The sequence below is a fragment of the Sceloporus occidentalis genome, unplaced genomic scaffold, assembly GCF_023333645.1.
Source record: "Sceloporus occidentalis isolate IW3139 unplaced genomic scaffold, rSceOcc1.0.p SCAF_337, whole genome shotgun sequence".
In the NCBI taxonomy this organism is placed as follows: domain Eukaryota; kingdom Metazoa; phylum Chordata; class Lepidosauria; order Squamata; family Phrynosomatidae; genus Sceloporus; species Sceloporus occidentalis.
This window is the reverse complement of record NW_028317317.1, coordinates 400,337-424,562: the sequence shown is the minus strand read 5'-3', so window position 1 is coordinate 424,562 and position 24,226 is coordinate 400,337. Positions and strand designations below refer to the sequence as shown.

General features: G+C 50.3%; 1 protein-coding gene across 1 annotated transcript in view; it reads right to left on the bottom strand.

The window, feature by feature from the left end:
• LOC149274302 (arf-GAP with GTPase, ANK repeat and PH domain-containing protein 3-like) overlaps nucleotides 1-9,969 on the bottom strand; it is a 42,524-nt gene extending 32,555 nt beyond the window's left edge. Inside the window, exons 1-2 of the mRNA XM_089505666.1 lie at nucleotides 9,663-9,969; nucleotides 1,044-1,102 (exon numbers count right to left, since the gene is read on the bottom strand). Of these exons, the coding sequence (XP_089361792.1) occupies nucleotides 1,044-1,102; nucleotides 9,663-9,969 (366 nt within the window). The remainder of the gene's footprint in view (nucleotides 1-1,043; nucleotides 1,103-9,662) is intronic.
• Nucleotides 9,970-24,226: the final 14,257 nt, after the last annotated feature.

The window sequence follows — 24,226 nt, the reverse complement described above, 5'->3', positions numbered from 1 at the left end:
GGGCGGCCAATAGCGCAAGCCAACATTAGGCCGGCCAATAGCGCAAGCCAACATTAGGCCGGCCAATAGCGCAAGCCAACATTAGGGCGGGCAATAGCGCAAGCCAACATTAGGGCGGCCAACACCGTAAGGGAACATTAGGGCGGCCAAAACCGTGAGGGAACATTAGGGCGGCCAAAACCGTGAGGGAACATTAGGTCGGCCAACACCGTGAGGGAACATTGCGCCGGCCAACACCGTGAGGGAACATTGCGCCGGCCAACACCGTGAGGGAACATTGCGCCGGCCAACACCGTGAGGGAACATTGCGCCGGCCAACACCGTAAGGGAACATTGCGCCGGCCAACACCGTAAGGGAACATTGCGCCGGCCAACACCGTAAGGGAACATTGCGCCGGCCAACACCGTAAGGGAACATTGCGCCGGCCAACACCGTAAGGGAACATTGCGCCGGCCAACACCGTAAGGGAACATTGCGCCGGCCAACACCGTAAGGGAACATTGCGCCGGCCAACACCGTAAGGGAACATTGCGCCTGCCAACACCGTAAGGGAACATTGCGCCGGCCAACACCGTAAGGGAACATTGCGCCGGCCAACACCGTAAGGGAACATTGCGCCGGCCAATACCGCGACCTGTCCTCCTCCTGTCAGCTGGGAAAAGGATCTCTAGAGACCAGCGAGGAAAAGGGGGCCCTGACAGCAAGTCCCAGGGCCAGGAATCAGAGGAGAGCAGTGGCCCAGGGAGTTCCTAGGTCTTAATAACCGGGTTCACAATGCCAAAATAATCCAAATTTCAGCAGCCTTAATGTGAACTCGTTACTATGGGATTGGGGAGGAAGAATTCCAGCTTCCAACTACCCCATCATGCACTAACTAACCCTCCATGGATCCCTCCTGTACGCTCTTTGCATGAGAGAAAAGCTCTTGATCGACCTCTCCTCCGGGATCTCCCTGTGAGACAGACCACGCCCCGAGACAAGCCCTCCAAGAAACAGCAGAACCCCCACACACCGGCGCCATTTAAATAAATCAAATCTTTACCACTTTGAGCTCCGGGACGGATCTGCTGAGAGTCCACTCCTGGCTGTTCACAAACGAATCTGCAGAGAAGGAGAACAAAAAATTTATTTAGGAACTGAACTTGAAAACATAGGGGCCCCAACACAGACCTGTGGCCCCGACACACAAGGGCCCCCTGAAACCCAGCAGCCCCTAAGCCAAAGTGAAGACCGTTACGACATCCGTCAACCATTCCGATGCCACATTAATAAACACAGATGGCAGCCGACAGCAAGCGCTCCTCCCGACACACAATCTGTGAGAAGCCGGACAAGCCACGACAAGGTCTGCAAGATCGTCCCCAGGCCAAGTCTGCAGCCCCAAAGGCTCATGGGAAAAGTCACACCGATCATAAACGCTTCCTACATATAAGCACCGAAGGCAGAACCTGCCGGCAGGGTGAGCTGCCAGCGCTGCCTCCAACCCGGCATTGTCTGATATTGGGGGCCACCTAATGACAGCTGGAGAGAGGCCCCGCCTGCACTGACACCCCCCAGGGTCCCGTCCCCCCTCCTCAGTACAACTGATCCAAACACCTCACAAGACAATTGGAAAGCGTGTGTGGGGGGGGGGTGCCCTGTGATAAATGGGATCAGCAAAAAAAATCCTTAGACAGACTGGTACAGAGGGAAGGTCCTGCTCCTGGGAGCTTACAATCTACGGGGGGGGGGTTGAGGAGAGAGCAAATCTCTTCACCTCTCCGCTGAGGTATTTGTGACAGCAGGAAGCAGCTGAGAGTGCACTCCGCTTTAGAGTGCAAAACCTCAGGTATCTCGCAGGAGAGGACTTTAAGACATTAAGACCCCAGACACAACTCCAATGACACATCAGTCGCTCAGCAGAGCACTCGACATCGCACAGCATCATCACACACACTGTCCTTACCCCCAAAGCCTCGGCTCACTCGGCTCCCCGTCCGCGTCACCCCTACCAGCATGGGCTCCGCAGCTCTGCCTCTCTGGTTTCCCGCGCTCCCCGTGACGTACTCCTTCTTCCGGAAAGGGCCGGTAAGTAGTCTCCACAGGCTGTGTCCGCTGTCCTTGTTCTTGGTGGCCGAGCTCTCTGTACCGATGAGGTCCCTTCGTGAAGAAGCAGCGTGCAGGGAGCAGGTGTCCCCTTCGCTGCGGCTCCGCACTCGGCTCTCGCACACCTCTTCGGCCCTCCTGGACTCCATGCCCCGGCGCACTCGGAAGCTGAAGCTCTTGCGCAAAGAGGAGAAGTTCCTCCTTGGCTGCTCTTCAGAAGTTTTGCTGCCAAACACGTTCCATCGCTGGCTGCTCCATAGTGACGTTCCCCGCAGGAAGCCGGAACTGCTGCGGCTGAAGCCACCAGGACCGGGGACCCTTTCAAATGAGCCACCCACCTGAGCCCTGCCGAGGCGGTGTATATCCAGGACACTCATGCTCAGGGGGCGATGCCGGGGCATGTTTGTTTCAGGATAGGCCGGGGAGGCCGGGGACTTGCAGCTTCCGGCCGGGTCGTATCGTCTCCCTGACTTCAGCTTCAGAAAGTCCAGCAGCCCTCCCAAGGAGCTCGAACCCTGTTCTGCTTTGTGTCCCACGAGTCCATTCCCAACCGAGCACAGACTCCTAGGTCTCCGCTTCTGCTGCTTTGATGACTGGACGGCAGCCTGAACAGCTCGACGGGAAGAAGAGTCGGCAGCCGGGACGGGTCGGTGAAGGAAGCTTTCATGTCCGTGCTTCTGGTCCATGTTTCCCACCTGGCAGCCATGCCTCAGCTCCACACTCCTGCATGTTCTCATGGCGTGATGGATGCCCTCAGTGGGAACATTGCCCCGTGACAGCGTTTAAATCATCTTGTTTGGAGGGTTTGGGAAGGGTCTCATACGGGGAGGAAGAAGACAGACCGCTGGGCATAGAGGAAGCAGTCACAGAAGGTTTAAGCTCAAAGGGGATGAGGGAGAAGGGCTTGGATGGCAGGAATGAAAGAGAATGGCAAGCCTCGACGGAGACAAGTATATAAAGGACCGCAACAGGGGGCAAGAAGAGAAGCTGGGAAAAGCATGCAGAACACAAAGAGGGGCATTAAACGAGGAGAGGAGGGCAGCACTTGGAGGAGGCCGGCGGCGGAGGGCAGCACTTGGAGGAGGCCGGCGGCGGAGGGCAGCACTTGGAGGAGGCCGGCGGCGGAGGGCAGCACTTGGAGGAGGCCGGTAGGGACGGACACGCACTGGAGGCTGGTTGAGGAGGTCGGTAGGTGAAGACGTTAGCAGGAGAAATGGAACGCAGAGTCCAGAGACGAGAACACGCCCCACGCACACCCACAGCCGTCTCCTCTGGTTGCATGTAACATGTTCAAACATGTGTCATGCGAACAGGTTCAGCAGGGATGGGCCGCAGAGACGCACAACACCGAAACCATCACACATTCAATAAGAGGAGATCACAGGAGCCACTCTCACCACAAGCATTACTCCGGAGCGACCCAACCGGCACAACGCCAGCCACCGACTTCCCCGGATCCGCCATGTTTCCAAACCCTCCGCTAAACACACGCATATAATGGTGTCTACAATAACCAACATACATAATAAGAACCCCCTCTTATGTAAATCACACAGGATTATTCCTCCCCAATAAGCTCTCTCTCTCCCCTACTGTAAAGTTGCCGGTTGCTGTTGATTGGCTCAGGCAGACTTTGTAAGGGTGGGAAGACCAGAAATTAATTATATGTTGGCCGTGCCACAGGCTGCCACCGACCCCAGCGTCCTGATGTTATGACGTGATGCCCGTGTGGGCGAGGGGACAGTGTCCATGACGCCTGTACATTGGTGGAGGAGGGTGGAGAGTAACGGGGGTATTTTTCAGGAACAGGGTAGGCAGCAGCTCATCCCTTGGGGGGGGCAGCAGCTCATCCCTTGGGGGGGGCAGCAGCTCATCCCTTGGGGGGGCAGCAGCTCATCCCTTGGGGGGGCAGCAGCTCATCCCTTGGGGGGGGCAGCAGCTCATCCCTTGGGGGGGCAGCAGCTCATCCCTTGGGGGGGCAGCAGCTCATCCCTTGGGGGGGGGCAGCAGCTCATCCCTTGGGGGGGGCAGCAGCTCATCCCTTGGGGGGGGGGCAGCAGCTCATCCCTTGGGGGGGGGCAGCAGCTCATCCCTTTGGGGGGGCAGCAGCTCATCCCTTTGGGGGGGGGCAGCAGCTCATCCCTTTGGGGGGGGCAGCAGCTCATCCCTTTGGGGGGGGCAGCAGCTCATCCCTTTGGGGGGGGCAGCAGCTCATCCCTTTGGGGGGGGCAGCAGCTCATCCCTTTGGGGGGGGCAGCAGCTCATCCCTTTGGGGGGGGCAGCAGCTCATCCCTTTGGGGGGGGCAGCAGCTCATCCCTTTGGGGGGGGCAGCAGCTCATCCCTTTGGGGGGGGCAGCAGCTCATCCCTTTGGGGGGGGCAGCAGCTCATCCCTTTGGGGGGGGCAGCAGCTCATCCCTTTGGGGGGGGCAGCAGCTCATCCCCTAGGGGGTAGCAGCATTATGGCTGACGAGAAAGGGGGAGATAGCGATTATTCACTGAACTGGGAGTTTTAGAGCATTCTGTAGTTCAGATGCCCCTCTGCGGGACCAGATGGGGGCAAACATGGGGCAAGTGTCACACCCTACCCTCTCACTGATCTAAAAGTCTGGGAGAGAGCGAGCGCTGTCACGTGATGAAGACGCGCTTTAATCCACATGACGGCTGCTGTTGTCTCCATCCTGAGCACTAGAGGGCGCCGCGGTCTCGCTGCCGGTACGAGGACCACGAGATGATTCTGGAAGGAAAGTCGTCCAGCTCTCGATCTGAGTCACCGTTCCAGACGCAGTCTCAGCGGCTGTGTGCGGGGGTCTCGCTGACAGCTCAGCAATGCACAGTCTCAGCGGCTGTGTGCGGGGGTCTCGCTGACAGCTCAGCAATGCACAGTCTCAGCGGCTGTGTGCGGGGGTCTCGCTGACAGCTCAGCAATGCACAGTCTCAGCGGCTGTGTGCGGGGGTCTCGCTGACAGCTCAGCAATGCACAGTCTCAGCGGCTGTGTGCGGGGGTCTCGCTTACAGCTCAGCGATCAGCAGCCTCCCTTCTATGTAATTACTGCAGAGTGCGAGCAAAGAGCGTGTGCGTACAGGCTGCCGGGGCAGAGCATTTCAGCTGCAGAGTATTACTCACTGTTTTTACTATACATTATACAGGGGGCCAGCCCTCTGATATAACTATACATTACACAGGGGGCCAGTCACTGATTTAACTATACATTATAGAGGGCCGGCTCGCTGATTTAACTATACATTACACAGTTAATTTAACTATACATTATACAGGAGGAAGGCTCGCTGATTTAACTATACATTATACAGGAGGCCAGCTCGCTGATTTAACTTTACAATATACAGGGGGCTGGCTTGCTGATTTAACTATACATTATACAGGGGGCCGGCTCATCTCTGCATTTAGTGAATAAACCCTTTGGGTGAAATACATTGCTGTATACATTGCCCAGGGGCTCAGAGATCACATACAGGATGGATCGGGGCCGCACGGCGTGGCGGCATCACTCTGCACAGGCTTCACATGGAGAGGACACCCGGCCATGCTCAGCAATTAGGAGTCCTCCAGAGTCCAAGCAGGGCTACCCCCCATCAGTACCGAGTATCACCCGACTCCAGAGAGTGACACGCGGAATAGTGAACAGTATCCATCCCATGTGAACACGTCAGCCGTGTGACAGCACAACCGCCGCTACGGCAAAGAAACAGCGGTTACCATGGAAACTGTGAAAGGAGTGAGATGACACAATTAACCCACCCAACGCCAAAGCAGAACCTAACACATAAAAACTGATCCAGAACCCTGCCAAGGGGCAGAGCACCTGCATGCACCCCCGTCAAGGGGCAGAGCACCTGCATGCACCCCCCACCGAGGGGCGGAGCACCGACATGCACACCCCACCGAGGGGCGGAGCACCGACATGCACCCCCCCACACACACATTTCAGGAGCCCCGATCGGAATACGGACGCCGCGAAGGGCAGCTGACATTCCACACGCAAGTCACATGCTGCCATGACGGACGGAGCACGGCGGCACCGGCTTCACGTATCGGGAGCGCGGAGGCACCGGCTTCACGTATCGGGGAGCGCGACGGCACCGGCTTCACGTATCGGGGAGCGCGACGGCACCGGCTTCACGTATCGGGGAGCGCGACGGCACCGGCTTCACGTATCGGGGAGCGCGACGGCACCGGCTTCACGTATCGGGGAGCGCGACGGCACCGGCTTCACGTATCGGGGAGCGCGACGGCACCGGCTTCACGTATCGGGGAGCGCGACGGCACCGGCTTCACGTATCGGGGAGCGCGACGGCACCGGCTTCACGTATCGGGAGCGCGACGGCACCGGCTTCACGTATCAGGTGTCCGACAGGTTACGGGAAGCCCCCAAAACAAATCAACGCAAAGTCATTTGTCAGCATTGCTCCTCGTTGGAAAAATTTACCTTAATAATATTAACCTTAGGGGGAAGCTGCAGCCCCTCCATGGTCAGACTTTTCACACCACTGATTGGCTGCTAGAAGCAAGGGGGCACCACAGCACTCTATTGGCCATTCTATGCATTAAAGCGCATACAATGGCTGGAGTTCCCTGAAAGTTTTCTCTCCCCGTCAACAAGGTTGGCGGCTTCTTAAATTACCGCTGAACGAGTTATTCAAATACGCAACGGCAGTAATGAGGGTTGCTGAAGTGTAAAGGAAGTCCCTCCCCGGCCCCCCGATTAAAAGTATCATTAAGGTATAGAGCAGCACCCAAGACAGACAAAAAAAAAGCCGCTATCAGCTGAGGAGTAAAAGATTGCTTGGATATCAGTAATCAATTTATTATATTATTTGATAAATGCTAATCGGCAATTAGTCCATGGTGTTTAATCATTTCAGTAATCAATTGATTGGATTTTAAATCAGAGTTTTATCAGTCTGTGGGATAGTTTGATCAGCCGGGGACCAGTCTGCGGGATTGGGCGATCAGCCGGGGACCAGTCTGCGGGATTGGGCGATCAGCCGGGGACCAGTCTGCGGGATTGGGCGATCAGCCGGGGACCAGTCTGCGGGATTGGGCGATCAGCCGGGGACCAGTCTGCGGGATTGGGCGATCAGCCGGGGACCAGTCTGCGGGATTGGGCGATCAGCCGGGGACCAGTCTGCGGGATTGGGCGATCAGCCGGGGACCAGTCTGCGGGATTGGGCGATCAGCCGGGGACCAGTCTGCGGGATTGGGCGATCAGCCGGGGACCAGTCTGCGGGATTGGGCGATCAGCCGGGGACCAGTCTGCGGGATTGGGCGATCAGCCGGGGACCAGTCTGCGGGATTGGGCGATCAGCCGGGGACCGGGACCAGTCTGCGGGATTGGGCGATCAACCGGGGACCAGGACCAGTCTGCGGGATTGGGCGATCAGCCGGGGACCAGTCTGCGGGATTGGGCGATCAGCCGGGGACCAGTCTGCGGGATTGGGCGATCAGCCGGGGACCAGTCTGCGGGATTGGGCGATCAGCCGGGGACCAGTCTGCGGGATTGGGCGATCAGCTGGGGACCAGTCTGCGGGATTGGGCGATCAGCCGGGGACCAGTCTGCGGGATTGGGCGATCAGCCGGGGACCAGTCTGCGGGATTGGGCGATCAGCCGGGGACCAGTCTGCTGGATTGGGCGATCAGCCGGGGACCAGTCTGCGGGATTGGGCGATCAGCCGGGGACCAGTCTGCGGGATTGGGCGATCAGCCGGGGACCAGTCTGCGGGATTGGGCGATCAGCCGGGGACCATTCTGCGGGATTGGGCGATCAACCGGGGACCATTCTGCAGGATTGGGCGATCAGCCGGGGACCATTCTGCGGGATTGGGCGATCAACCGGGGATCAGTCTGCGGGATTGGGCGATCAGCCGGGGATCAGTCTGCGGGATTGGGCGATCAACCGGGGACTAGTCTGTGGGATTGGGTGATCAGCAGGGATCAGTCATCATTAGGTGGGATTATTTGATTAGTGATCAGTCTGCGGCACTACCTCATCAGCAAGGATCAGTGGCCAGAATGTGGGAATCAGTTTCTGAGGAGAGGGATTTTATTGCAAATTCTCATCAGGATCACATCAGACACATTACTTTTGGGGCGGCACAACTAGAAAAACAAATCACTTTTTAAAAGTGTCCATTAACTGGCCCCAAAAATAACTTTTCCGATAGACCTCTTTGTCCATGTTTACAGATTGACCTCCTAGTTTTGCTCCACCGATTCCAGTTCAGCTTCTGCGCGATTGGTGAAATTACTCATAGGCCTCATCATTAATATGAGAAGGAGCCCTGGTTATAAGCAACAGCAGGAAGATGCATTTTACAGATAAATGAGTACCAACTTGAAGCATCAACTCTTGACTCCAAGACTTTGACTGAACCAAAACCATACACGTGCTCCCTTCCATCACCAGAGACCCAGACACGGCCTCCATTCTGTCACCAGAGACCCCGGCACAGCCTCCACTCCATCACAAGACCTTCACTGAACCAAAACCATACACGGCCTCTATTCCGTCACCAGAGACCCTGGCACATCCTCTACTACCTCACAAGACTTTGACTGAACCAGAACTATACACGGCCTCCATTCCATCACCAGAGACCCAGGCACAGCCACCATTCCGTCACAAGACCTTGACTGAACCAAAACCATACACGGCCTCTATTCCGTCACCAGAGACCCTGGCACATCCTCTACTACCTCACAAGACTTTGACTGAACCAGAACTATACACGGCCTCCATTCCATCACCAGAGACCCAGGCACAGCCACCATTCCGTCACAAGACCTTGACGGAACCAAAACCATACAGAGCCTCCATTCCATCACCAGAGACCCTGACACAGCCTCCACTCCATCACAAGACCTTGACTGAACCAAAACCATACACGGCCTCTATTCCATCACGAGAGACCCAGGCACATCCTCTACTCCATCGCAAGACCTTGACAGAAGCAAAACCATACACGTGCTCCAATCCATCACCAGAGACCCAGGCACAGCCTCCACTCCATCACAAGACCTTGACTGAACCAAAACCATACAGAGCCTCCATTCCGTCACCAGAGACCCTGGCACAGCATCCATTCCATCACCAGAGACAGCGACACAGCCTCTACTCCAAAAGTCACCAAAGGCCCAGGCATGGAGACTTCGTCACCACTTCGTCACCAGAGACCCCGACACTAAACCACATGAAGCATCCACTCTAAAGAGACCCTGCCTCACCTGCCAAAACATCTCCCTTGCTTACACTGTACATGTATGAAAGCAAGGAGCACGTTATTAGTAACGTCTTCTCGTAGGCATCATGTCTAAGCGCACACGCGTATCAGCAATCACACGGAATGCAGGGCAATGACGACGTTCCAGGCTAAGCAGGGAAAATGCAGCAGGGATCTGACACAGGCTTCATCCTCTACACCACGGCCCCCCATATATAACCACAAAACGGGGAGTATTACCGTGGCTACTTATCTCCCACTCATTCATGCGCTTTGAACCCACAGCCATACACCCCATCTTACCCCCTTACCTCTGCAACCCGGCAGCGACTCACCTTCAATGGAGATGACATGCTCTCTGATCTGGTTCTGAAGTCCCAAGTCATCCACCCTCTCGATGAGGTCATAGATGGCATAGATATTGGGGTGCACCGACTCAAAACGCTGAATCTCTGCCCTAATGGCCACTGAATTGGACAGGACATACTGGGGTCCACCGGGAGGCTGGGACGCCGGTACCGACCCCGATCCAAACTGAGAGACCGTCCCAAACTGAGACGGGACGGAAGAAGCAGAGACAGAAACCTGCGAGGTGAGGGACGACTGGGGGCTCCCGGACAGGCCAGGAGGGGGGAAATTCATGGTGAACCCAGGGGCAACTGATATAGCAGACTGAGGGGTTCACCTATGGAGGAACAATGTGGGGGGGCAGTAGGTTTGGTCAGAGAGATAAAAAGAGCAAAATAGGAGTAAAAGCAATACAATAATAAAAGAGAACAAAAGGGGGCAATAAATGTGAGTAAAAGAGGGACAATCAGAAATTAGAAAGAGGTGGGGGGACTTGGATAACCAGAGAGTAAATGTGATGAACGTAAATGGGACTATTAGAGATAAATGGGGGGCAATAAGATGGGGAGAAATAAAGAGAAGTAAATGAGGGACAATACTGCTGGAAGGCAACGATTGAGGGGGCAAAAAAATGGGTCAGGCAGAGGGGCAGCTGGCGTGGGGGCAATTGGTGGTGGGGGCAGGCAGAGGGGCAATTGGTGGTTGGGGGCAGGGATCCGCCGCCCGGGGTGGGAGGTGTCCGGTGTCCGGCGATCACTGAATGAGAATAACGGAGCGGGGCCGGGAGCGCGCACTCCCACACACACACACACACACAGCGCGCGGGCACGTCATCGGCTGCGTCACAGGTTGCGTCACCAACTCCCCCACCGCACGCCGCTGCCGCTTCCGGTCATGGAGAGACCACCAACAGCCCGCAGCATTTTCTTCCGGTCAGATAGTCCTCCTCCAGACATTGAATTCCAGCAGACCCCAAAAGCTGAGGAGTTTATCCCAAACACAGAACCACAAACCTACGAAATCAACACATGGGCAGATTGAGCACAATTTTAAACATTTAGCCAAAACACAGAGAATCTACCCGAAAATCCAGCAGACTCGGCCCAAAACACAGAGAATCTGCCCCAAAATCCTGCAGACTCGGCCCAAAACACAGAGAAACTACCCCAAAATCCAGCAGACTCGGCCCAAAACACAGAATCTACCCCCAAATCCAGCAGACTCGGCCCAAAACTGAGAATCTGCCCCAAAATCCACAGACTCGGCCCAAAACACAGAGAATCTACCTCCAAATCCAGCAGACTCGGCCCAAAACACAGAGAATCTACCCCCAAATCCAGCAGTTTAGCCCTTTACACAGAGAATCTACACCAAAAGACTCACCCAAAACACAGAATCTGCCCCAAAATCCAGCAGACTCGGCCCAAAACACAGAGAATCTACACCCAAATCCAGCAGACTCGGCCCAAAACACAGAGAATCTACCCCCAAATCCAGCAGTTTAGCCCTTTACACAGAGAATCTACACCAAAAGACTCACCCAAAATACAGAATCTGCCCCAAAATCCACAGACTCGGCCCAAAACACAGAGAATCTACCCCAAAATCCACAGTCTCGGCCCAAAACAGGGAATCTGCCCCAAAATCCAGCGCTCACCCAAAACACAGGGAATGTACCCCAAAATCCAGCAGACTGACCCAAAACACAGATAATCTACCCCAAAAGACTCGCCCAAAACACAGAATCTGCCCCAAAATCCAGCAAACTCGCCCAAAACGCAGAGAATCTGCCCAAAAATCATCAGACTCGGCCCAAAACAGAGAATCTGCCCCAAAATCCACAGACTCGGACCAAAACACAGAGAATCTGCCCCAAAAACCACAGACTCGGCCCAAAACACAGAGAATCTGTCCCAAAATCGAGCAGACTCTGCCCAAAACATCGAGAATCTGCCCCAAAATCAGCAGACTAGGCACAAAACTCAGAGAATATACCCCCCCCCCCAAAAAAAAGTAAATGGAAAAAAATCACTTTCACTTTATTACTATTTTATATTTTTTGTGTTTTATTGAAGTTTTGTTTTTAACTATTTTTAGTTTGAATTTTTTCTATGTTTTTGATCGCTTGGCCCCCGCTGTTGGGTTTAATGAAACAACCAAAAATATGCAGAAAGCGCACCAGACAGAAACCCTAATATGATGCGCTGCACACTGGTCACAGGAAAAAAGAGGTGCTTGCACCAGTAACTGTCCTGTGGGGCGGAGGTCATCAGGGGTCCCGGCGAGGTCTGGATAGACCCTCAAGGGACTCTTTCTCTCGGAACATTTCAGCACTTAAATAACCGTAACCGGTGCTCCCACTGGGTGCCGTTACACCAAATCCGTCTGAACACTGAGCCAGCAATCCACCCCTGGCCTTGGAAGGGGTTCTGTTTTTGGGGAGGTGGGTACAGGGGGTCCGTTTGGACTACTTCTTCCTCCTGGTACAGAGCGCCGCGTTTCTCCAAGTACCAGAGACTCTAAAGACTGTGGAACTCGGACACAGATTTGGGGCGCCTGCATTTTGGGAGGGGGATTATGACTTACAGCACAGACCTCTATGGACAGTATTTGCACCTGGATCTGATATCCAGCAGGTTTCAGCCAAACGTAAGGAAAACTACAATAGTGACCCGAGCACAAATACTGAGCCACGTGCAAATGGAGGAGTATGTGTGGTTTGCTGTCTATTGTATGCAAATTACCCCCTTGTACTGTTTAAATACCCCACGTTTCCCATTAAACTCAGTTCATGATTTACCCTCAAGCATCTCGCAGCGCGAGGCTCAGCGCTCGGAGTAGCCGAGGAAAATGACTTTAAGGGGGTACCGGGAACCGTTACGCATACGATGGCGTCTTATAGGTGTCCCAGGACGCAATCCTTTGGATGTCCTGAGGTTGTTAAAGGGACGCTCCAGTCATCATATGCACTTTAACACATATGGTAGTTCAGTGGTCCCTTTAAATTTCCATGTGATCCCAGTTCCCCCACCTGCATTTGCCCCAGCCTCCCCCACACTATTTGCTTTGCAGGATATGTGATCAGCTGAACCTGTATACGGGGTATACTTATCACCAGTGGATTCCAACGCTGGCCCCATGAGGGTTCAAGGGACGACTCGCTAGAAAGTGCCCCCATTAATTTCAATGGGAACACTTTCCTGTCACTGCGGCTTCTCCCTAAGCGAAATCCAAAGTTTTTACTCCGCTCTCCACCTCACCCAACAATCTTAACCCCTTAATGACAAAGCCCGTACATGTACAGGCTCAAAATGCATTTTTTTCAATTGGTTTAGGGACCGCCCATTGTCCTTAAGGGGTTCATTTATTTCTGTAACCTCTCTCGCCACACAACATCTCTGATTGTAATGCCCTCCCCAGCACTTCACATTCCAGATGTATATGTAATGGTCTTAAAGTTATTTCTTAGACCAGAGCGTCTCTTAGAGGTAAATGAAGGAAATACAATGGTGCAAATATGATAAGAAGTCCTAATTATAATGAGTAAAACCCACAATTATGATTGGAGAATTTCAATCAATAGGTGGAGAATATGATAATATAAGCCCTGTCTTTAAAAGCTTTAACAATCTGGGGACTCCCAGACACTTTGACCCCAGAGAACTGACAATTTGAACCAGAAAGACAATTGGAATTTTGGAATATCACAAGATCTTGGCGCCATATTTTACTCTTAGAATTACTTTGAGTATCTAACATATATATAACTTTAAGAAAGTAATTTTTCTTGCCACTTAATTTTTCCACTGAACCTGGATTAATTTCTACAAGGACCAGTCGTACCACAGTAAAAAGTGGTGGTAAATATAATGGTTTTATTATTCTGAATAGAGGTGAATTTTGTCTGCTTCAATATAGAATTACCTTCTTCTGGGAAATAGTATATGACGTTATTGTATATGGCATTATAGTATATGATGTTATTGTATATGACATTATAGTATATGACATTATTGTATATGACGTTATTGTATATGACATAGTATATGACGTTATTGTATATGACGGCTTGTGAGACTGCAGCTTATAACCCGTGATAATGACAATGATGTAAAAGGTATTTTACCTGTAGATGAAGTTTGGCATTATTTGCATCTATTAAAATCTCACTAATACTCTTAAGACATTATTAAATTATTTTTAATTGTCATATTAGTAACACTGATACAGGGAGATAGTGATCTTTTTGTTACCACACTGATTTATTTTATTTTGTTTGCTGAGTGGATTGGAAATTAATTGGTTTGATATTAAATGCTGTTTATATAAAGTGATATAATTTGATCAAGCTGAAATGTTGATGCCATATGTTTTTTTCACCTGTTGCTTTTTATATGTGTTAGACTCATAAGATAATTATTCATATTTGATAACTAATCGATAATATACTGTATTTTGGATTTGATTTATTTTGACATGTTTAGATAATTTTTGTGTTTTATCTTCTGCACTGCATGACTTATATAGATATTTTGTAGATTGTGTTTTTACAATAAATTATATTTTGATTGACTATCGTGGTGATATCTCATTTTGAATTATAATTTTGGGCGCAATCTGAAAGAATTTAGGATCAGAGATAAAATATAGGGTCTCTCTTTATATTAATATTGTGGATGTGGTCCTACAATAATTGATAGCGTCATTATTTTGCGTATGTGATAGAATATTGCTTTTGCCTATTTTATCTCATAAACATCCCTAACAGAGGTCAGGGATGGGTAAGGACAGAACAACCAAATAACTAGCTGGGCCAAAGGCAGGAGAAAGACATCAAGCCAGGGTTGGAACCAAAAGATCAATAAATGTATTATACACAGCCAAATGCACAAGGCGCTATCACAGGCACTGACATAGTATTAGAACCAGGTTTAAATATTCCTTCAATAGAATCTCCCTCCCAGAATTCAAAATGGGGGAGGGGCTGGTTGCGTGCGCCTGCTTGTACGGGAAACCATGCGGTTGCCATCAGAGGCAGAAGATACTGTATGTGTGTGTCAGCATGGACGTGTATGTATAAGTAGGTGAGCATTGACAAGTTTGGCACTATTAAACTGTTTGGTGACAAACATGGCACTGTTTAGCTGTTTGGGCAGAAAGATGGCACTGTTTAGCTGTTTGGGCACAGATATAGCACTGTCTGCATGGCTTAAATGGTATGTCAATGTACAGTAAATGTAAATGCTGTTACACACATCATGCTCACGTCGCGTACTCACTACGTGTTAATTCAGCCAATCTGAGCATCTGTGATCTTTCTAGTACTGATGATCGATCCTGGAGAAAATGGTTGAATTTACACGCTTTGTTATTTTAATAATAATAGATAAAACATTATGGTCCAAATAATTGAAATATACAAGTAGGCACTCGGTATCCACATTTTAAATACAGAGAGGAAAAGGTGGAGCTCAAATAGGAAAAAGGTGGAGAAATATGAATGGGTGGAGTTTACAGTGGAAGGAAGTGGAAGAAGTGTGGGGAACTTAGTAAGTCCTAGAACAGCACAAAACCTAAATACACCACTGGTCGGGACTCTTTAGATGGAGTCCAAAATATTTAAGAGATGGTCTGCTGAGGGCATTACACCTGTCAGTAAGAAGAAAAGGCTGAGGTCTCCGCGGAGGTGGCGCAATTATTGAGGGAAAATATGGAAAAAGTTTTCCAACAAAGTCTTGTTTTTTTTCCTCGGATGGCAGGTTTATCGTCCCACCGGTACGGCGGACATCGGCAGATGGCGGCAGCCTTGAGGCTACTCGGCACCTACTGGCTCAGGGGAACAACATGGTGCTTGTCATACGGAGGTCTCATCCCCAACCTGCTGTGAGTCCAAGATGAGCCATGACCCTGAGAATCTGCCCACAGATCCCAAGTATCCAGATTTTACCCAGAATTTTGCCCCTTCATCTGGAGAATCTGCCCCTTAATCTGGAGAATCTGCTCTGCATCCTGAGAATCTGCCCCTTCATCCAGAGAATCCACCCCCTTACCCCGAGAATCTGCCCCCTCATCTAGAGAATCTGCCCCTTCATCCGGAGAATCTGCCACTTCATCAAGAGAATCTGCCCGCTTACTCCGAGAATCTGCTCCCTCATCCAGAGAATCTGCCCCTTCATCCTGAGAATCTGCCCCCTTACCCTGAGAATCTGCCCCTTCATCCGGAGAATCTGCTCTGCATCCTGAGAATCTGCCCCTTCATCCAGAGAATCCACCCCCTTACCCCGAGAATCTGCCCCTTCATCCGGAGAATCTGCCACTTCATCAAGAGAATCTGCTCCCTCATCCAGAGAATATGCCCCCTTACCCTGAGAATCTGACCCTTCCTCCTGAGAATCTGCCCCCTTACCCCAAGAATCTGCCCCTTCATCCGGAGAATCTGCTCTGCATCCTGAGAATCTGCCCCTTCATCCAGAGAATCCACCCCCTTACCCCGAGAATCTGCCCCCTCATCTAGAGAATCTGCCCCTTCATCCGGAGAATCTGCTCTGCATCCTGAGAATCTGCCCCTTCATCCAGAGAATCCACCCCCTTACCCCGAGAATCTGCCCCCTCATCTAGAGAATCTGCCCCTTCATCCGGAGAATCTGCCCCTTCATCAAGAGAATCTGCCCGCTTACCCTGAGAATCTGCTCCCTCATTCGGAGAATCTGCCCCCTTACCCTGAGAATCTGCCCCTTTATCCTGAGAATCTGCCCCCTTACCCTGAGAATCTGCCCCCTCATCTAGAGAATCTGCCCCTTCATCCGGAGAATCTGCCACTTCATCAAGAGAATCTGCTCCCTTATCCGGGGGAATATGCCCCCTTACCCTGAGAATCTGTCCCTTTCTCACTACTAATAATAATACCAATAATAATGATAACCATAACAACAACAACAATAATAACAACAACAACAATAAATTATTATAATCATATCAATAATAATTACAACCATAATAATAATTACAATTAAAAAAATAATAATAATAATACATAATTATAATAACAATTAGAATAACAATCATAAATAATTATAACAACAATAATACCAAAAATCATAAATAATAATAATAACAACAATTCCATACTAAGGGCTAGTTGTGCCAGCACTCTGCCCAAAATAAAAATGGCTGCGGGTATTTTCCAATCATGCACAGGGGCTGTGGGTGTGATCTGTATGTCACCAAACAGGAAGTGAGAATCCTGCATCAGCACTGGGAGCAGAGTAACAGTAAGTGATGCGTTAATACCGCCAGGGTAACGGAGTATTACTGCTAGCGGCACTCAGTATTAATACCGCCTGGGTAACGGAGCGTTACTGCCAGCTGCACTCAGTATTAATACCGCGGGGGTAACGGAGCGTTACTGCCAGCTGCACTCAGTATTAATACCGCGGGGGTAACGGAGCGTTACAGCCAGCTGCACTCAGTATTAATACCGCCAGGGTAACGGGGCTCTACTGCCAGCTGCACCCAGTATTAATACCGCCAGGGTAACGGAGCGTTACTGCCAGCTGCACTCAGTATTAATACTGCGGGGGTAACGGAGCATTACTGCCAGCTGCACCCAGTATTAATACCGCCAGGGTAACGGAGCGTTACTGCCAGCTGCACTCAGTATTAATACCGCCAGGGTAACGGAGCGTTACTGCCAGCTGCACCCAGTATTAATACCGCCGGGGTAACGGAGCGTTACTGCCAGCTGCACCCAGTATTAATACCGCCGGGGTAACGGAGCGTTACTGCCAGCTGCACTCAGTATTAATACCGCGGGGGTAACGGAGCGTTACTGCCAGCTGCACTCAGTATTAATACCGCCTGGGTAACGGAGCGTTACTGCCAGCTGCACTCAGTATTAATACCGCAGGGGTAACGGAGCGTTACTGCCAGCTGCACTCAGTATTAATACCGCCAGGGTAACGGGGCTCTACTGCCAGCTGCACCCAGTATTAATACCGCCAGGGTAACGGAGCGTTACTGCCAGCTGCACTCAGTATTAATACCGCCAGGGTAACGGAGCGTTACTGCCAGCTGCACCCAGTATTAATACCGCCGGGGTAATGGAGCGTTACTGCCAGCTGCACCCAGTATTAATACCACCGGGGTAACGGAGCGTTACTGCCAGCTGCACTCAGTATTAATACCGCCTGGGTAACGGAGCATTACTGCCAGCTGCACTCAGTATTAATACCGCAGGGGTAACGGAGCGTTACTGCCAGCTGCACTCAGTATTAATACCGCCAGGGTAACGGGGCTCTGCTGCCAGCTGCACCCAGTATTAATACCGCCAGGGTAACGGAGCGTTACTGCCAGCTGCACTCAGTATTAATACCGCCAGGGTAACGGAGCGTTACTGCCAGCTGCACCCAGTATTAATACCGCCGGGGTAATGGAGCGTTACTGCCAGCTGCACCCAGTATTAATACCACCGGGGTAACGGAGCGTTACTGCCAGCTGCACTCAGTATTAATACCGCGGGAGTAATGGAGTATTACTGCCAGCTGCACCCAGTATTAATACCACCGGGGTAACGGAGCGTTACTGCCAGCTGCACTCAGTATTAATACCGCGGGAGTAATGGAGTATTACTGCCAGCTGCACCCAGTATTAATACTGAGTATCAGTGGCAGGAATAAATACCCCAGATGCCCCCAGGGCTACTCTAGTGCATTGCTTGCTATTGTAATGTAATATGTACTCATACTCTACAGGGGGGTGGTTACCCTCTCCTGGTACTCTCTCCGCGCTCTATGTATATATTCATATCTTTGGCACAAGTGGCTCGGTAGTAATAGTATAGAGTACTGGAGGAATGTCTCTCATCGCTGTTTATTCTGCCCCACAGTGTGACCTCTCCATGGCTCTCATAGAAGGTGTTGGAGATGAGGTGACTCTCCTCTTCGCCGTAGTAATACTACTCACTGTGCTGGCCCTGGCATGGGTATCGACACATACCACGGATCGCCTGCCCACGCATTGGGGGCCATCAGTGTCAGACCCTGGGGGGACATCATTGAATAGCCATCCAACACATCCTAGAACTGACCCCACTCAGAGTAACCGGGAACCCTCACCCGCTAGTGACCCCGCTCAGAGTAACCGGGAACCCTCACCCGCTAGTGACCCCGCTCAGAGTAACCGGGAACCCTCACCCGCTAGTGACCCCGCTCAGAGTAACCGGGAACCCTCACCCGCTAGTGACCCCGCTCAGAGTAACAGGGAACCCTCACCAGCTAGTGACCCCACCAAGAGTAACCGGGAACCCTCACCCGCTAGTGACCCCGCTCAGAGTAACAGGGAACCCTCACCAGCTAGTGACCCCACCAAGAGTAATAGGAATACCTTACCCGCTAGTGACCCAACTCAGAGTAACACGCAATTCTCACCCTCTAGTGACCCCACTCAGGGTAACAGGGAACCCTCACCTGCTAGTGACCTCACTCAGAGTAACAGAGAACCTTCACCTGCAGGTGACCCCAGTGAGTCACCCTCAGCTATAAGGGAAACGCGCTATGATAATGAGCCCATCTTGAGTAATGATGACTCCCTTCCTAATACTCTGAGGCACCGGGGTCCTCCCAACGGTCCAGAAAGGGCCCCCTCAGAGGCAGGAGGCACTATTGTGCTGAGGTTGAAGTTCCTGAATGATACCGAGAGGCTGCTCACAGTCCGACCATCTGATACTGTCCTGCATATCAAACAGTAAGTGGGCAGCAGGTTCTCCCGCGTTCCTGCTGCTTCTCTCCACCGTCTTCTATCTCGCTCACTCATTCTTTCTGTCATCCTTGTTCCTCTCTCCAGCTGCCCCCATTCTCACGTCTTCACCTCGTTCCTTGGTTCTTACCACCCCTTCTTCTGTTGTCCTCATTCTCAGCTGTCTCTCTAATGCTTTCTCTTTCTGCCTCCCTAGGACGTATTTTCCCGGGCAGGAGGACCGTGTCCGGCTCATTTACCAGGGACAGCTCCTGCGCGACAATTCCCAAACGGTTTCTGCCCTGCAGCTGAGAGATGGATGTGTCCTTCATTGCCATATTTCCCAGCATGCATTAGGACAGGGCCCCCGTGGGCCAGAGCTGGTTCCAGTGCCTCTTAACATTGGCAGTCTGTTGGTGCCACTCCTAGGCCTGATCCTGATGCTGTTATGGTATTATAAGCTCCAGTACCCCTACGCTTTCACCGCGACGGCCACCGCCTGCCTGGGGGGAGTGACGCTGCTGGTCGGGGTTATGGCTTTCTCCTCGTACCGCAGAGAGTTTTAACAAAACGGTTCTTCTGAGCCTCATTTCTCCTTCACAGATCTTTAATGATTGAGTATCAGGACTTTATAGAAAAATGAGAGAAAAAAATAGCAGAAACCTTCGTAAAACCATGAAAGGAAGGTGATGCTTCATTCACAAGGAAGAGACTCAATAAAAATCTATGGAATGTGTTTGTGTTCATTGATTCCAAGAATGAAGATTTGGCCACCTGTCTGTTAATGCAGATATTAGGGGGTATTTTTACGTGGCATAAGGAGAGTCAGGCCGTTTTTAAGACACAGGGCTGGACTGGGGATGAAGTGGCCCAGGTGTTTTAAGGCCACCGAGCACTAAACGATGTACCGTATGTGTGGCCGCCGGCTGGATACATGCGGCCGCATGTTATGCTTTTATTCAGCCCGTGGCAACAAGGTAAGTAGGGTGAGGGAGGGGGGTTAGATAGTGAGAAATGGGGAGAGGGGATAGATAGTGAGAGGGGGTACATAGTGAAAAGGGGGAACATAGTGAGAAGGGGCAGATAAGATGGGGAGACGGGGTAGTGTGAATGCGTATGAGAATGAATTAATTCATGTTTGGATGAATTGCTTGAATGATTTGTGAGACTGCATTAATATAATGTGTTAATGATTTGTGTGAATGAGTGAATGCAAAGATGGTACATGAAGGGTGGGCTTTAACAATAAATAAATAAAAATGGGCTGCTTGGGCTTAAATGCCCGGGCCTATTTTTTGTCCCAGTCCGGGCCCGGCTCTAGCTCTAGGGTGCAGATGGTTCCTGATCTGCCTTGACACATTTTCATGCCCAATTATATCCATCCTTACACTATAGACGAACCCTTTTGTTACATCCCTGTTTATATTTACGTGTGCACCCCTTGTGTTTTAATCCAATGTTTTGTGTGATAGGTGTGAGGGACTTATGTCATTAGTGTGATTTGTGTGGTAGGTGTGAGGGAGTGATGTATATTGTGTGATAGATGTGAGAGTGGTGTTTTGTGTGAGAGTGATGTTTTGTGTGCTAGGTGTGAGGAGTGAAGTGTTTTGTGTTATAGGTGTGACTGTGTTTTGTGTGAGGGAGTGATGTGTTTCATGTGATATGGAGTACGGTGTGTTGTGTGAGAGTGTGATAGGTGTGACGGAGTAAGGTGTCTTGTGTGCGGTAGTGATGTGTTATGTGTGATGGTGTGTGGTCCCTTCAAACTAGGAGATCTTAAAAGCAACACACAGTGGTTGACAAGGTTCTCTGTACACAGACTTTTCTATTATTTGAAAAATCTTTTTCTCAACTACAGACGCTAATTAACAAAACTGTAAAAGAGTAGAAATACCCAATGTTTTTTTTTTCCATGTTATAGGGCAATAAGTACAAGTAGCAGTTCAAAACATTTTTTTTAGATCTGGTCACGCTGCCCCAATGTCCTGTTTGGGACATCTTTGCATCCAGCCAGTTCAATTAACCCAATTAAACCATATATTTTAACAATCACCCCAGGGGATTTTAAATGTTGGTACTTTAACTCTCTTCATGTACCAGTTCTTCCACCAACATTATACATTGGGTGTGAATATAAAGGTCCTTCTATATGTAACTGTCAAACAACACCCCAATATGTGTTCAGTAACATCACCCGAGTACAGTGGTTCCCCTATGCATTTGTTTGTTTGCTGGGCAGTAAAGGACCACATTTTGGAGGAGCACATTTTTAAACTTGTAATTATGACATCTGGTCATCCTTTGCCCCTCTCCTATTTGGGACATCTTTAAAGGTGGTCCACTCAATTTACCCCATTGAACCATACATTTTTGAAAATTAAACACCCCAGGCTATTTCAACTGGTGGTATTTTACCATATAGTACCGCAGGCTACTGTATCAAAACAATACAATAGCTTGAACAAAGGGACACTTGTGTAGACATTATAAGGGGGAGCATTGGCACTGGTTCCCAGATGTTCTGGGTAACCTGGAGTGTCAATGTGGAAATCCTTTAACGTTTAAGCCCGGAAGGCATGAGTATACCTGGCCTCGCCCTCACAGAGCTTAAATACTTGGAAGCAATATACTGCTTGAATTCCAACCGTCCCCCATTCCTCCACACAGCTATTACATCCAGGAGTACAAGCCTCTGCAAACCCGGCAGCGAGGTGGGTAATCAGGAGTGGGGTTTACACAGCCTGTCAAACAGGGGGTGTCCGGGGGGCACAGGCTGTAGTCACTGAAATGCAGGATCAATTCATACCTTTGCTTAGCCGTAGACTGGGGGTACTAATGAGAGGGCTGGATAGAGGGCTTTTTTATAATGTCCATTAGAATTAAAGAAATTCTGAGTCATCAATGAGGGTCCGTGTCTGCTTTGCAAAAATAAAAAAAAGTTAGATCATCATCTCCCAGAAAAAGCTACACAAACTGCAAGGGGTTAAATTCTGTTACATTAATGCCAGGAATTGCTGGAGGAATATTAGGCACTACCTACTCCTCAACAGCACCGCCACGACTACTTGTGGCAGGGGACTCGACCAACATCAAAATCTGAAGCTGAGTCAGTGACCTCAGAATCTGAGGGGTTTTTATTCCATTTTTACATTTTTTTTTAACTTTTTCTTATAACTGGAGGATGGTTCATGGTGACATCAATGGAGTCTTTATTATTTTTAAATGTCATTACATTATTATTACTTTTTTTAACTATTAAAAAAAAGTTTTTATATTTAGTTTTTTATATTCTATATTGTACTGATGTCAGATTGATCAGTAAGCTGGGCTCCATTGCCCTGCATTGTTGTTCTCAGTAGTTGTGATCACCCTGCAGGGGCAGCTTAGTGGTCTCAGGAGGGTCTGGGAATGGACACAAATTTCCACAGATGAGTGGAGGCGTCTATAACCCCAAAGAGAGGTCAGCTCCATATTAATGCCCCCGGTTTTGGAATGGGTTGTCCATCAAGCTCATATAGTGCGATGGTCAGGTGTCCTCATACCTTCCTAGCGCCGGTGGGCATAAAGTGGGCAGGAAAAGTCTTCAGCTGGTGAGGGAGTCCGTGTGACAAAACCCGACTCCCTCCTTCTCTCTTCCTATTACTTGAAATAATGAATCCATAATCCCTTCCAGTAAACACAAATGCAGGAAGTTTATCAAACCGACGTCTTTATTTGTGCTATTATTAAATTATCTCTTTAAATAAGATACAGTGTTTTATATGACACCCCAAACCGCTTATTGCTTTTTGGGGGTTAGAAAATGAATCACATTGGTACAGTAGCGGAGGCACAGGAGGAGGAGGCTCAGTGAGGGACGTGGAGGCTTTTTGAGTTGTGGAGGCACAGATTCTGGTCCACACCATAAGGTCACAATACACCAGGACAGCACTGTGTGCTCTGCTGGTTCTCCACCATATGATGGTTGATGTGTCAGTCGCTCCTAATCTACAGACTCCTTCCTGATGCAGGAAAACATTGTTCCTTAAATTGCCCAAAACTTAGGCCACTCAGACCGTATGCGCTCCTCGTGGATTGTGTGGAGCTTCTGATGCAAGGGCGGTCACATATATATGTATATTTCTCCACAAACAGCTGACGTCAACCAGCCACTTCCACGCGGCCGGTGCAAGTTCCCGGACACTGGAGGACCACGGAAATCCACATGCTTTACTCTAGAGAATGCGGAGATAGCTGCTTCATAGAGTCTATAACTGCCGTGTTCGGGAACAGGTCCCTAGAGAGGTTAGAGCTTTTACTGCAGGGTTTACGTCATATTCTGGAGGACGCTGGTATATAGTATTCTGGGAGATTAGGAGATCCCCTGTGCTTTGTCGTATGGTTACCGGAAAGGCTGCTGCTGGTATGTTGGAAGGGGAAATATGACACCATACTAGGGGACAGATGGGAGCAAAGCCACAGGGATCCATCTGGTAAATACTGAATGCTGGAGTTGGGTTAGAAGCAGTAGGGTTTCCTGGTGGTAAATACTGTATTCTGGAGTTGGGTTACTAGAGGTTCCTCATCATATATACTGTATTCTAGAGTCGGGTTACTGGGGGTTCCTCGTCATATATACTGTATTCTGGAGTTGGGTTACTGGGGGTTCCTCATCATATATACTGTATTCTGGAGTTGGGTTACTGGGGGTTCCTCATCATATATACTATATTCTGGAGTTGGGTTACTGGGGGTTCCTCATCACATATACTGTATTCTAGAGTTGGGTTACTTGGGGTTCCTCATCATATATACTGTATTCTGGAGTTGGGTTACTGGG